Source organism: Choloepus didactylus, chromosome 8, assembly GCF_015220235.1.
Source record: "Choloepus didactylus isolate mChoDid1 chromosome 8, mChoDid1.pri, whole genome shotgun sequence".
NCBI lineage: Eukaryota > Metazoa > Chordata > Mammalia > Pilosa > Megalonychidae > Choloepus > Choloepus didactylus.
The window spans coordinates 32,766,770-32,779,620 of NC_051314.1; the positions used below are offsets into that span (position 1 = coordinate 32,766,770).

The window sequence follows — 12,851 nt, forward strand, 5'->3', positions numbered from 1 at the left end:
CAATCACAATGGAAAGAAATTAGAAATCAATAACATAAAGAAATTTGGGAAACTCACAGACAGGTGGAAATCAATCAACACACTCCTTAAAAATCATGGGTCAAAGAAGAAATCAAAAGTGAAATTAGAAAATACTTTGAAATGGATGACAAGGAAGGTACAACATTTCATGGCTTATGGGATGCGGCTAAGGTGGTGCTTAGAGGGAAAATTACTGCTATAATTAATGGCTATATTAAGAGAGAAGAAAGAATTCAAATCAATAACTAATCTTCCACCTTAAAGCATAGGAAAAATAAGAGAAAACTAAACCTAAAGCATGCAGAAGTAAGTAATAAAGATTAGAGTGGAAATTAATGAAATAGAGAACAGAGGAACAATAGAAAACTCAATGAAACCAAAATGTGGTTCTTCGAAAAGACAAACAAATTTGACAAAACTAGCTAGATTGACCAAGAATCAGAAATGAAAGAAAATATATATTTTTTATTTATAGAAATAAAAGAAAATTATAAAGAAATACTATGAACAATTGTATGCCAATCAGATAACTTAGATGAAATGGAAAAATTCCTAGAAAGACACAAACTACCAAAACTGACTTAAAAAGAAATTGACAATCTGAAGAGACCTATAGCAAGTAAGGAAATTGAATTAGTAATAAAAACAATTATGCACAATGAAAATTCTGAATTCTACCAAACACTTAGAAAAGAATTAACAGTAATTCTTCACAAACCCTCCCAAAACATAAAAGAGAAGGAAACATTTTCTAACACTTTCTATGAGGCCAGTATCACCCTGATACCAAAACCAGACAAAGATATCACAAGAAAAGAAAACTACTGACCAATATCTCTTATGAATGTGGATGCAAATATCCTCAACATATACTGGCAACCAAATCCAGCAACATATAAAAAGAATTGCACAACATGAGACCAAGTGGTAAGGTTAGTATAACAGCTGAAAATCTTATCAAAAGAATAAAAAGCAAAAACCACATGGTCATCTCAACAGACATAGAAAACACATTTAACAAAATCCAACACCCTTTCATTAAAAAAACACTCAACAAATTAGGAATATAAGGGAACTTCTCAACCTGATAAAGGCAAGCTACAAAAATCCCACAGCTAACATCATACTTAATGATCAAAAGCATATATTTTTAAGGTAATAGATAGTGCAATAGAAAAATATATATACCCTAAAGCCCTTCAATCCCATCTCTAGGTATCTATCACAGAGAAATACACACCATGTCACATGGATATGCAGTGCTGTAGCACTGTTCCTTGGAAAAATCAATGTGCATCAATAGGGGAAGGGTTGAATAAGCCATGGGATTTTCATAGCATAGAATATTATATAGCCAGTAGCAAAAGTGTATCAAAGCAAAAGCAGTTGACTTGGAGGAGTTGTTTCAGTGAAGTCTTGCTACATGAGAAATGCAAGATGCAGAAAAATTTGAATTATACTGTTTTGTAAAATAATGACAAATCCTATTATGTATGTGTATATTGTGAAAATGTGCATGAACATGGATATATATGGATGAGTGTACATATGCATATACCTAGACATAAAAACATATGTGTGCCATTATATGAGCTTATATACTAGAAATATATAGTAGATTTTTCAATATGGACCATTAGGGATGGAGTAGGGAATGGTTAAGGAAAATGAGGAGAAAGGGAAGCAAGCAAAAAATATAACAAAAGATTACCTTTTACATTTAGGGGGTTTGCTTTGCTCCTTTCTGAAACAACTCCATGGGGGGATGATTTCAAGGTATTTTCTGGGACACAATTTATTGTTGCAGCCATGCTTATGAAAAAATATGTATTGACCAAACAAAACTTGTTTAAGAGATGTTGCTGACCAATCGTAACCAGAATTAGAGGCAAGCCTCTATTTATTAATTCATCAATTGCCTAAAAAAAGAAATAAAAGGCAAATTAGCAACACAATTTTTCAGATATTTTTAGCCTCAATCCTCTTTTGCACTCCACCCAGTTGGTACTGGATAAAAGAATACAGGGATGACATGAAGTACCATAATGGCAATCACAAGAAACATGTAATGTCAGAACCATCCTAGCAGGAGTAAGGGAAGGGATACCTTATCAAACTAGAGAAATAGCCAAAGCTCATCAGCCATACACACCTGCCACTCTGCTTTAGCATGAGTAAATGAGAGCTGGAATGGGAACAGGGGTGGACAAGCAATCTCCTTACCCATCCTAGAGTATGGTCAATCATTATAACTCCTCCTTGCATGCACTCTCAACTCCCTGGACTGTCTTCCATGCATACACACTTCCTTGGCAAAATCACACCATTGGTAAAATTCAACTCTGACCTTTCTCAAGGCCTGCACCCCTGCAGTTGGAGAAGGCTGGAGAAAATCATCAACCACACTTAGTGATCCCTAAGTTCCTGGCCAAACCCCAGTACTGCCTGGTAATCATCCGATACTTCCCCAGTCTCCCTCTCTCTTTCTCTCTCTCTCTCTCTACAAGACAATCATTTCACACCTTCTCTTTTCTCTTCTAAATTCTAACCCTTCCTCCATTCCTACTCTGAATTGATAACCTGGCTTTGACCTTGCTTCCTCCACTTAACTGAGGAAATTGAAGCAGTATGAGGAGAGCATCCATGGACTACTCCACAACTCCATCTGTCCCATTTACCTGAGCATCTGCCCCCACAGCTCTGCCTTCCTTCCTGCTTCTAAGGCTGGTGCCACCACTTAGGCCCTCAACCTCTCCTTTCTCTCCTACGTCATAGATGGGTCTCTTTCTACAGAGACATTCCCCTCAACACAGATGGACTGTCATCTCCATCTTCAAAGACAAAAAAACTCTACATCCCCACTTCCCCCTCCAATGACTACCCCAATTCTCTGCTCTACTTTACAGCAAAGCTCTAGAGGGTTGCCCATATCCCAGTTTCCTTTCTATTGCTGTCATACCCACTCCATCCCTACACTGAAACTCCTAGGTCAAGGTCATCAATGGCTTACACTTTGCTAAATCCAGTGGTGAATTCTCATTCCTCATATACCATATTTCTTCTAATCTGAGTTACTATTTTTTTACATGCTAGTTAAACTGTCACATGTCATCAACTATAAAATGCATTCTTATTTCAGAAATATTAAATCTGGAAAAAAATGCTAAAGATTCAATTAATTATGGCACATGATTCATTAGCAAAATTTGACACTGTTGATCACTCCACTCCTTCCTGAAAATGCTTTCTCTTGGATTTCAGGTCACCACGCTCTTTTGGTTTCCTTTTATCCTATTAGTCTCTCCTTTCCTGGTTCCTCTTCTTGTCTTTCATCTCTTAATATTCAAATTTCCCAGAGCTCAGTCCTCTTCTTTCTCCTCACTCCCTACTCTTTGATGATCTTATTCAGGCTCATGGTTTTAATTCTATCCAAATGTTGATGAAGTCCCAAGTTTCTATCTCTGACTCCTACCTCTCTTCTAAAGACAACTCATATAATCAAATTCTGACTCAATACTTCCACTAGTTTGTCTAATGGACATCTCAAAGCTCAATATGTCTACAACTGTTACTAGTTTCCTCTCTCCCTACTAAAATATAAGCTCTAAGAGGTTTGCGAATTTATCTATATTATTAATTGCTATTTTTGATTGACAGCACCAGAACAGTAACTGGGATACAGTAGGCTCAATGGATTAGCTAAAATGATCCCTCTAAAATATATGTCAGGTTGCACCTCTGCTCAAAATCCTCCAGTAGGTTCCCCATTTTGCTCAAAGTAAAAGCCTAAGTCACAATGGCCCTATAAAGCCCTTCTCCATCTGGCCCCCTGCTATCTCTCTGACTTCTTCTCTTACTACTGTCCCATCATTCACCAAGCTCCAGCCATACTGACCTGGACATGTCTCAAGCAAGCTAGATGATCCTGCCTCAGGGCTCTTCCACTTGCTATTCCTTCTTCCTAGATTGTTCTTCCTCTGGATTGTGCCTTTACCTCTTCCAGATCAATTCTCAAATGTCACCTTGGTGTGGACTAATCTGATCACCCCATTTAAAACTAAAACCCCATTTCGGGGGAGGGGGGTCAGGGTATGCTGGAATTCTGTGTATGGGGTTTGTATGGTTTTTGCAACTGTTCTTATAACTTAGAATTTATTTCAAAATAAATTAAAAAAAAAAACAAACTAAAACCCCACCCCAGCCTCATGCTCTCAAACCCCTATACACAATGCTGTTTGTTTTCCCCCATCGCGTGGTCCAGCTTTTAACATACTTTATAACTTAGTGATTGATAATATCTACCAACATATGTTTATTACTAGTTCCCCCACTAAATTGTAAACTCCATGAGGACTTCTTATTTGTTTGTTTTCTTGATTGACTGACTGGATTGACAGCACAAGAATAGTGTTTGCACACAGTAGGCTCTTAATAAATATTTGTTGAATTAATACAAAAGGCAGCTGCTGGGGCTGTCTATTTTAGAGAAGAGGAAAACTATTTCCCTTACATAAACTAAAATTTTGAAAAGTCATATTGCTCAGGAGAGTTTGACGCAGTGCTGGCAGTGAGGAGGTTTGTTGTAGTTGTTCTGAATCTTTTCTTAACCTCTTCTAAAGGGTGAGGATCAACACAAACAGAAGAGCCAGACAGGAAGCAGCCACTGGGACTGAGCTGAACCCAAATTGCTGCACTTGGTATGTGGTTGACCCTCCCTATCCAGAAAAGATACTTTGGATTGGGGCGGAGAGTTTTCTCTTCTCTCCTCTCTCTATAACAAACAATGATTTAATGAGCCTTGACAATTACACACATCCGGCTGAGGATCAAAAGAAGATTAATTAGTAATGGTATTTAACACTCCTTTCTCTCTCTCTACTTAGAAGAGTCAAGCAGACCGACAAAACTGTTTTAATTAATTAGCTAATACGCACTCGTTTTCCATTAAACTATCAGTCTCCCTTTGTATAAAAAAAAAACGATCACACCGACGTTCCCTTTATACCAAAAAAAAAAAAAAAAAAAAAAAAAAAAAACCAAGACACTTCTTATGGAAGAGTTTTTAGGATGCCCTGGAATTTAAGACTGGAAAGAAATAAATACTCTTAAACACCGCAAGCTCTTGGAATACTACAATGAAATGTGAATATGTATTTATATTTTCCTAATAACTGTCCTCTCATTTCAGGCAAGATGTTTATAATTTAGACAAATTTTAAGGCAAAACCATGGATCATCTGAAACATAATTGAAAAGTGAAGTTTGTGGAATAAATGCACAATTATAGGAAAGTATTGTCTATGTTTACCTGTCACTGATTATGTGAACCCCTTACCTTCCCTTACCTGTCCATAACTCGCTTTACCATCAGTTCTACTACAACTCTTCCACTCCAACACTTGCTAGTGAACAGACTGATGATACCCTTTAAGATTTGTGGAAACGATTATTTCAAGATATTTAAATACTACTAGGTCATCAAATGCTTAAATCCCAATCATTCAATTATTGACATTTGGCCCATTATTAGAAGTAGAAAAGCACATACGTACCAGAGTTTCAGAAACAAATATTATACCTACCAAATAGTTTGAAACGGCCCCCAAATTATCCACACTAAATATCTAGTGTTTATAAGCTATTATTTTCCCTACCTGTAAATTTTCTTTGCTATGAAGAGGTTTTCCTGAGTCAAATGATTGAAATATCTGTCAATATACAAAATATTAATGTTAGGAACAAGGTTATTTGAGTATTCTTTTAAATGAAACTGTTACTGCATTCTTCTAAAATTATTTTAAATATCTTTATTATAAAAGTAGTATATGCTCTATTCAAAAAAGACAAGTGTGATATAAAGGAGAAAGTAAGAACCATCTGTAAGTCTACTTCTTTTAGGTCATCACCATTAATATTTTGACGTCTTTCCTACCAATGTCTCTGTAGCATATTTAAACATTTATAAATAGGTTTGTATCCTGTTTTCACTAAGCATTACATTATAATTATCATCCTATACCATCAAGTTATTCGTGAACTTCAGTCTAACAGCTAATAAATATTTTACTCCATGAATGTACCATAATAACGTCTTTCTCAGTGTGAGACATCTAAGGGGCTGCTTCCACTCTCACCCCACCATTCAGTCCTAGTTTAAATAACACTGATGGCTGTTTTGTCTGTTTTTCTGATTAGTGCTTTTGCATAGATTCCTGGAAGCAAAAATGCTAAGTAAAAAGATAAGAACATATTGAGAAAATTGAAAGAGGTTGGATCAATTAACACTCACTCCCACATTATATGAAAATGGCAGGATCACTGCACTTTTAACAGCATGGAGCATTATCACTTTAAAAATCTTTGCCAATTTGAGGTAAAATTGCATTACTATTCAGAATGACTATTTTTGTGGGTTTCTTTCCAATTTTTGTGAATTACTTGTTAATATGTTTGGCTCTAAATGCATCAGGAAACATTTAATTTGTTTGCCACAGAAGGGTATTGTATTTTCAAGTAGATGCATCTCTCTTGGTCCAGAAGGTCCTTCTAAAAAGTTGCCCATTTGTCAAAGCCAAAACTGATACGCACCCATATCCCCTTGGTCACCCAGAAGTCACCAGCACACATGGGTGGTGTCCTACCTCAAGCACCTGTACCACTTTGCCTGAGGGATTCCGTGGCCACAAAGAGTGTTCAGGCGAGGCTGTAAGTATAGGAGCAATCCTGACCAACGAGGGATGAAAGATGTGTTCTATGCAACCTCTCTAAGGGCCCCACTGTCCACAGCAGTGACCTTCTCATTAACACTCTCTGGATTGGTTTTCCTCCTTTCCCTAACTTTCCCATTCTCTCACCAAGCTTCCTGGAATCATCCCCAAATACATTTTTTGTATCCAATACTTGTCTCAGGATCCTTGTCTCCTGTTCTGCTTTTGAGGGACCCAAACCAAGAGACCATACAGGGATTTTATTGGAAGAAACAGTTGGTATGGGTTTCTGGGCTTTGTTTGTTTGTTTGTTTGTTTGTTTTAGTTCTTTTTGGGGAGAAGATATTCTTTATCTCCTAGAACACTTTGAAAGTGACTAACTGAATCCAGGGGAAGATCTTCAGTGGTTTAAATTGAAGAGAGTTGATAATAGGACTTTAGATTTGATGGAAGCAGAATCTCTGTAAGAGGAGAGCTAAACTACAGACTATTTTTAAAGGTCTGTGAAGTCGTCCAATAACAATCTGTAAGAATCTTTCTTTTGCAATCAAAATCTAATTTATTAATCCTGTCTTTAAATAACTAGCCTGGGGCCTAATAACTTTGGCACCTATTTTAATTATAAATCCTGAATGCATTTCCTCTTTTAATTACACTTTCTAAATTCCCAATTTGGAACTGAAAAGCTGCAAATTAACTTTGAGAGTACAAAATTTGAAGTCAGAATCCACTGGGAGACAATTCACCCACACACTTGTCTTATAAAAAAATAACTGATAAAATAAAAACTTTAGAATTTATATGTAAAAATTGGTTTCAGATTTTCTGTTTGTCTATTTTGGTGAAAGGAGTGTCCACTGAAGGCTCTCACTTATTTCTCATTCTACCCACCGGCTTCTCTTCCCTTCTCCTCTACTGATTCTTGTCTTCCTGGCCTCTGAATGGGGATGACTCTAAGGGTCAATCATCTGACTTCTACTTTTCTCTATCCTCCTCAGTCCACAACTGATTTTAACCAGTCCCATGATTTTAAATCTCTATGCCAGTATCTCCCAATGTTATATCTGCAGTCCCAACCTCTCTCCTGAATTCCAGACTTTATATGCTACATACCCACTAATTCTCTACCTAGTTTTCCCTAGGGATTTCATACTTAAGATGGTCAGCTTCTACCTCAAGCAGTAGTTTCCATCTCAAAAAACAAAAACTTTTCCTTTTCTTACCAGTTTCTCAGGCCAAACACTCTGTAGTCATCCTTGAAACTCTTTTCTCTTACATCTCTTATCCAAAATATCATCAGTACATGCTGTTAGCTCTACCTTCTCACCATACCCAGAATTTGACCACAGCTCACTCCTTCCACCACTACCACTCCAACCATCATCATCTCTGTTAAAGGTTCAATTGTGTCTCCCCCCAAAATATATTCAAGTTCTAATCCCTGGTCCTGTGAATGTGACCTTATTTGGAAATAAGGTCTTTGAAGATGTGATTAGTTAAAATGAGGCCAATCTGGATTAGGGTGGGTCTTGATCCAATAGGATTAGTGTCCTTACAAGAAGACGAAATTTGGGCTCAGACACAGTTAGACAGGAAAAAGGAGGAGGAAGATATTGAAGTGACGCATCTACATGCCAAGGAATGCCAAGGATTGTCAGCAAACACCTGAAGTTAGAAGAGGCAGGGAAGGATTCTCCCCTGCAGGTTTCAGAAGGAGTATGGTTCTACTGACAACTTGATTTCAGGCTTATAGGCTCCAGAACTGTGAGGCAATAAATTTGTGTAGCTCTAATACGTCCAGTTTATGGTACTTTATTATGGCAGCCCTAGAAAACTAAGACCAACTTTCACCCAGATTATTTACCATGGACTTCTGACTGTTCACCATACTTAGAGCATGCTCACCCACAGTCTATTTCCTATATGGCAAAATGGTCCTTTCAAATTTAATTCCTATCCCATCCCTTCTCTCCTCAAAAGTCTGTAAGGTTCCCCATCTTATTTAGAGTAAATTCAGTCCTTACCAAGCCTTATGAGGCCCTACATGACTCAACTCCTTAGTCCTCCCCTCTTCCCCTCCTGGTTTGTCCTTTTTATTCCAGCCTCACTTGGCCTCCTTGGTTTCCCTCAACCACAACTTGCAAGTCCCTGCCTCGAGGCATTTGCCCTTGCAATTTCTTTTTCTTGGAAGATTTTTCCCCCAGATCATTGCATGGCTCGCTTCCCTCAAAACTCTCTATTAGGGAGACTTCCCAAACCACTCTGCATAAAACAGCAACACTTTGCCCCAGTCATGTTCCATCCCCTCAACCTAGTTTGATTGTCCCTCCTAACACATTATCACCTGACATATATTTATGTGGTGAATGTGTTTATTTCTGTCACCCTCACTCGACTGTAAGCTCCAGGAGAGCAGTACTCCAGTTGTCTTTTAACTGCTCTACCCTCTTCCACCCCATCCCATGCCTGGAATAGTACCTGCTATTCAGTAGGCACTCAGTAAATATTTTTGAATGAGTGAAAATATAATTTTATTAACAAAATGCAGACCAGTTGGAGTACAAAAAGGCCATTGAATGAGAAGCAAGCAAAAAAAAAAAAAAAAAAAAAATACTGCTAATTTAATCCAGGTAAGAAGATTGAATTACTGTAGTTCATTTCACAGAAAATGAGCCAAATGAAACCAGAAAATGAACTGACTTCATGTTCAGAGGCGAAAGAGTGGGATACCTTGAAGCTAGGAGATGGGTAATAATCTTAACAATGGTCTTAATAACTAGCAACTGACCTGTAAGGAAGTATATTGTCTAGAAATGATTAAGTCTGAGGTGGCACCTGCAGCGACACAAATTAAAGGTGTCATTTATGCAGAGAGATATGGAAGCAAAAAAGGCAGGAATTTGAGGAGTTGGTTGATTTTGTAACTTTTCACACATAATGATACATCAGCTTATTTGCTTAGAACTTTATATTATTGAAAGTAAGGACAGAGGAAAGGCTTTGGACCACTGAAATTTATGTTTGAATACTGGCTCTGCCATTTACACACTATGTGACCCTATGCCAATCACTTAACCTTGCTGATCTATTTTCCTTATCTTGAAAATGGAGAGGAAAGTTCCTCCTTGGCAAGCTGGAACTCCCTCTGAATAATGAGAGAATGCATGTAAAGCACATAGCACATGTAAAGCACAGTGCCTGGTGCTTAGCAAGCATGGGATAAAAGATAGCTAAGGCTTGATCTCCATAGGCTCAGTTGGTTTCATGCTGATCTGTGATCACAAAGTGAGGCCTTGACTTTTAGTCCCCCTAGGGATATCAGTGAAAGGCTTGAGGATAATGTGTGGATCTCTCACCACTACAGTTGAACAAACTCAAAATACACATATTATTGATGGTAGATAAATGGCATCTTTTTCAAATATAGGTCATCCATTAGACTATGACAGCCTAGAGCTCACAATAAGAGGCACAGGATAAGAAGCCTCTGTGTTTTCTGCTGAGTACCAAGGGACACCCACGTGAAGTTCCCTTTGTTGAATTCTCTCTTCTGCATCTCCCTAAATGCTGGTGTTCCCCATGGCTCTTTCCAGTGCTCTCTTATTTTCTTGTGCTCTTCCTGAGCAATCTCCTCCACTCCTATGTTTATGACCAATATCTATGTAATGGTGACGGACAAATGTCTCTCTAATCCTGGTCTTCCTCCCAAGCTTGCTTTCTCTCAATATCTTTCCTTGGCTCTCTCTCTAAATACACACACACACACACACACACACACACACACACACATACACACACACATCCTATTGCCTACTGCATATCACCCTTCACCCTATTACAATGAATGAGAATGCTGTAACAGTCAATATTGAGCAACAAGCAAGGTAAATTTTAGGGGAATCCACTGAAGGCTTGTATGTGTCAACATAATGTCAGCTTATGCAAGTAATTTTTCAAGACTTACAGCTCATTCCCTAAATTTTTTTAGGTCCTCCAAATTTGAATCAAACCAGCAGGTTTCACATCTGTCAGTCTCAGTCATCACACATACAGTCTCCCTCAGGCAAGCTGCCTTGTTCCCTCCTCCTATTTCCCTTACTGCTGGCCCACGAGAGTCCAAGCATCTGCCTAAAGCAAGATTACTTAGTGAATCCCAGACTGCTAAGAAAACTGAATCAAAGGAAATTAATAGCTTCTTCTGATTTAATTTACACTTCAAGCATAAAGTCGAGCATTCATTTTCCAGGCTGCTTCAATCATCTAATTTACAAATACAGATTAAGAAAACTGGGTAAAAGTATCTCCTAAAAGCCAGAAAAGACTAGGCAAAATGGAGGAAAGTTCTCCTCTTACAGAAATGAGAAGAAATTTGAACACATTCTTAACTCTTAACTCATTGGTTATACAAATTTAAAATATCCAAATACGATATAAGGGGAAATGATTTTGATTTAGAAAATTCACCCAAAATTACAAGATGAGACACCAACGTCTAAGAGGTAGTGAGTGATGTGTGTCTAATGAGACCACCCATTATACCTATAACAAAGAACAATGCGCAACATCTCTGAGCCAGAATTTGATTGCAAAAATCTACTCCAAAACTGCATTCCCTCCCCCATGACACCCTTCCATTCCAGACATGTTGCCAGGCTCTGACAAATGAAGCTGTGTAAAAGCCTGATGTGAGCTACAAGCAGTCTTAATAAAGAGATCTGGAATATCAAAAACTTGTAAATATACTTTTGTGGAAGTGTTCCCTAGATTTTAGGAATGTACCCTTCAAAAGTAAAGAAATAGCTTTGAATCAAATTGGCAGGTTTACCTTTATTTTTCCAGGAGCTTTACAGCCAGCAGGTATTGTGGAAGGTATGTTTTTTCCATAAAAAATCTGGGACATCTCATAAAAGGCTTCAGAAAAGAACCCTAAATCTATAAGGACTTCAATCTTTAAAGGAAGGAAAAAAGTCAATGAGATTTCAAATTAAACAATTCGTTTCACTTACAAAATAAAATTTTTTAAAGAGAAATCATCAACTTTCTGAGATCTGCTTAATGTTGGTAATGTGTTAGGAATTAATGTTTACTAAACATGGGCGGATAGAGATGCATGTTTCTGTGTGTAAGCCAATTTACATGTGCAATGGACCAAGAAGCTAATAAACAACAGCAGGCAACTGTTCAAAAACAATGGACAAAGTTTATCAGATGTTGCCTATTTCATCAGAGGCAAGCACATAAAAATATGAGGCATGAAAATTTTTTTTTTAAATCAAATTTATCTTTTTGTTCCCATAGTGAACTATAGCTTAAAAAAACAACAAAACACTCCTGACGTTTTCTAAAATAAACCAGTGAATTAACTCTACAATGTATCAACATAGAGATAACTATTAATTTTCTTATCCATAATTGTAGGCACTGTCAATTTTATGGACATATGCTTAATGTTAATCAATTGATAACTATACATTGTATTTGGCTTCTTTTAAATATAACCCAGCAGGACTTGCAATCAGAAAATATAGGAAGAAAAATTCCTGTTCAAATTCATGCATTCATTCATTCAACACATCTATTGAGCACATCCTATGCATCAAGCCCTCTTGGAGGTTACATTCCATTGGGGTGTATATTTAGCTATGTTTAAGTGACAGGTGAAGATATACACAGTTTGGGAAGGAGTAGTAGGTATTGACAAAATGCTATTTTCGATATTGTGGTCAAGGAGGACTTTTCTGGGGGAAATGACTTGAGGGAAAGAGCCATATGGAAACCTGGAGGCTGAGAGGACCACGAATGCAAAAGTGATGATAAAAGTGCAGTCTTGGAGTGGTAGCTCGCTAAAGGAACGGCTGTGTGGTGAAAGCTCAAGCAACAAGGAAGAGGGTTAGGAGGTCAGTGAGAAAAGTGGCCAGGGAAGATGAAGCAGCACCTGTGGAGAGTGAGGCTTTGGGATTTTCACCTCTGCATGATAGGAAGTTATTAAGAGTTTTGCACAGGGAGGGCCCTAACCTAACTTATGTTTTGAAAACACCAAATGACTTTGTAGAGAACAGATTAGAGAAGGATTAATGTGGAAGCAGGGAGGAAAATTCAAAATTAGATGAAAATATACACACA

At 37.6% G+C, this 12,851-nt stretch overlaps 1 protein-coding gene across 10 annotated transcripts in view; it reads right to left on the bottom strand.

Moving 5' to 3' along the window:
- Positions 1 to 12,851, bottom strand: part of CFAP54 (cilia and flagella associated protein 54) — a 429,497-nt gene that overhangs the window by 157,830 nt on the left and 258,816 nt on the right. For all 10 annotated transcript variants that reach the window (XM_037846937.1, XM_037846939.1, XM_037846934.1 and 7 more), the window contains 3 exons: positions 11,554 to 11,676; positions 5,676 to 5,729; positions 1,733 to 1,940 (listed from right to left, as the gene is read on the bottom strand). In XM_037846937.1, the coding sequence (XP_037702865.1) occupies positions 1,733 to 1,940; positions 5,676 to 5,729; positions 11,554 to 11,676 (385 nt within the window). The remainder of the gene's footprint in view (positions 1 to 1,732; positions 1,941 to 5,675; positions 5,730 to 11,553; positions 11,677 to 12,851) is intronic.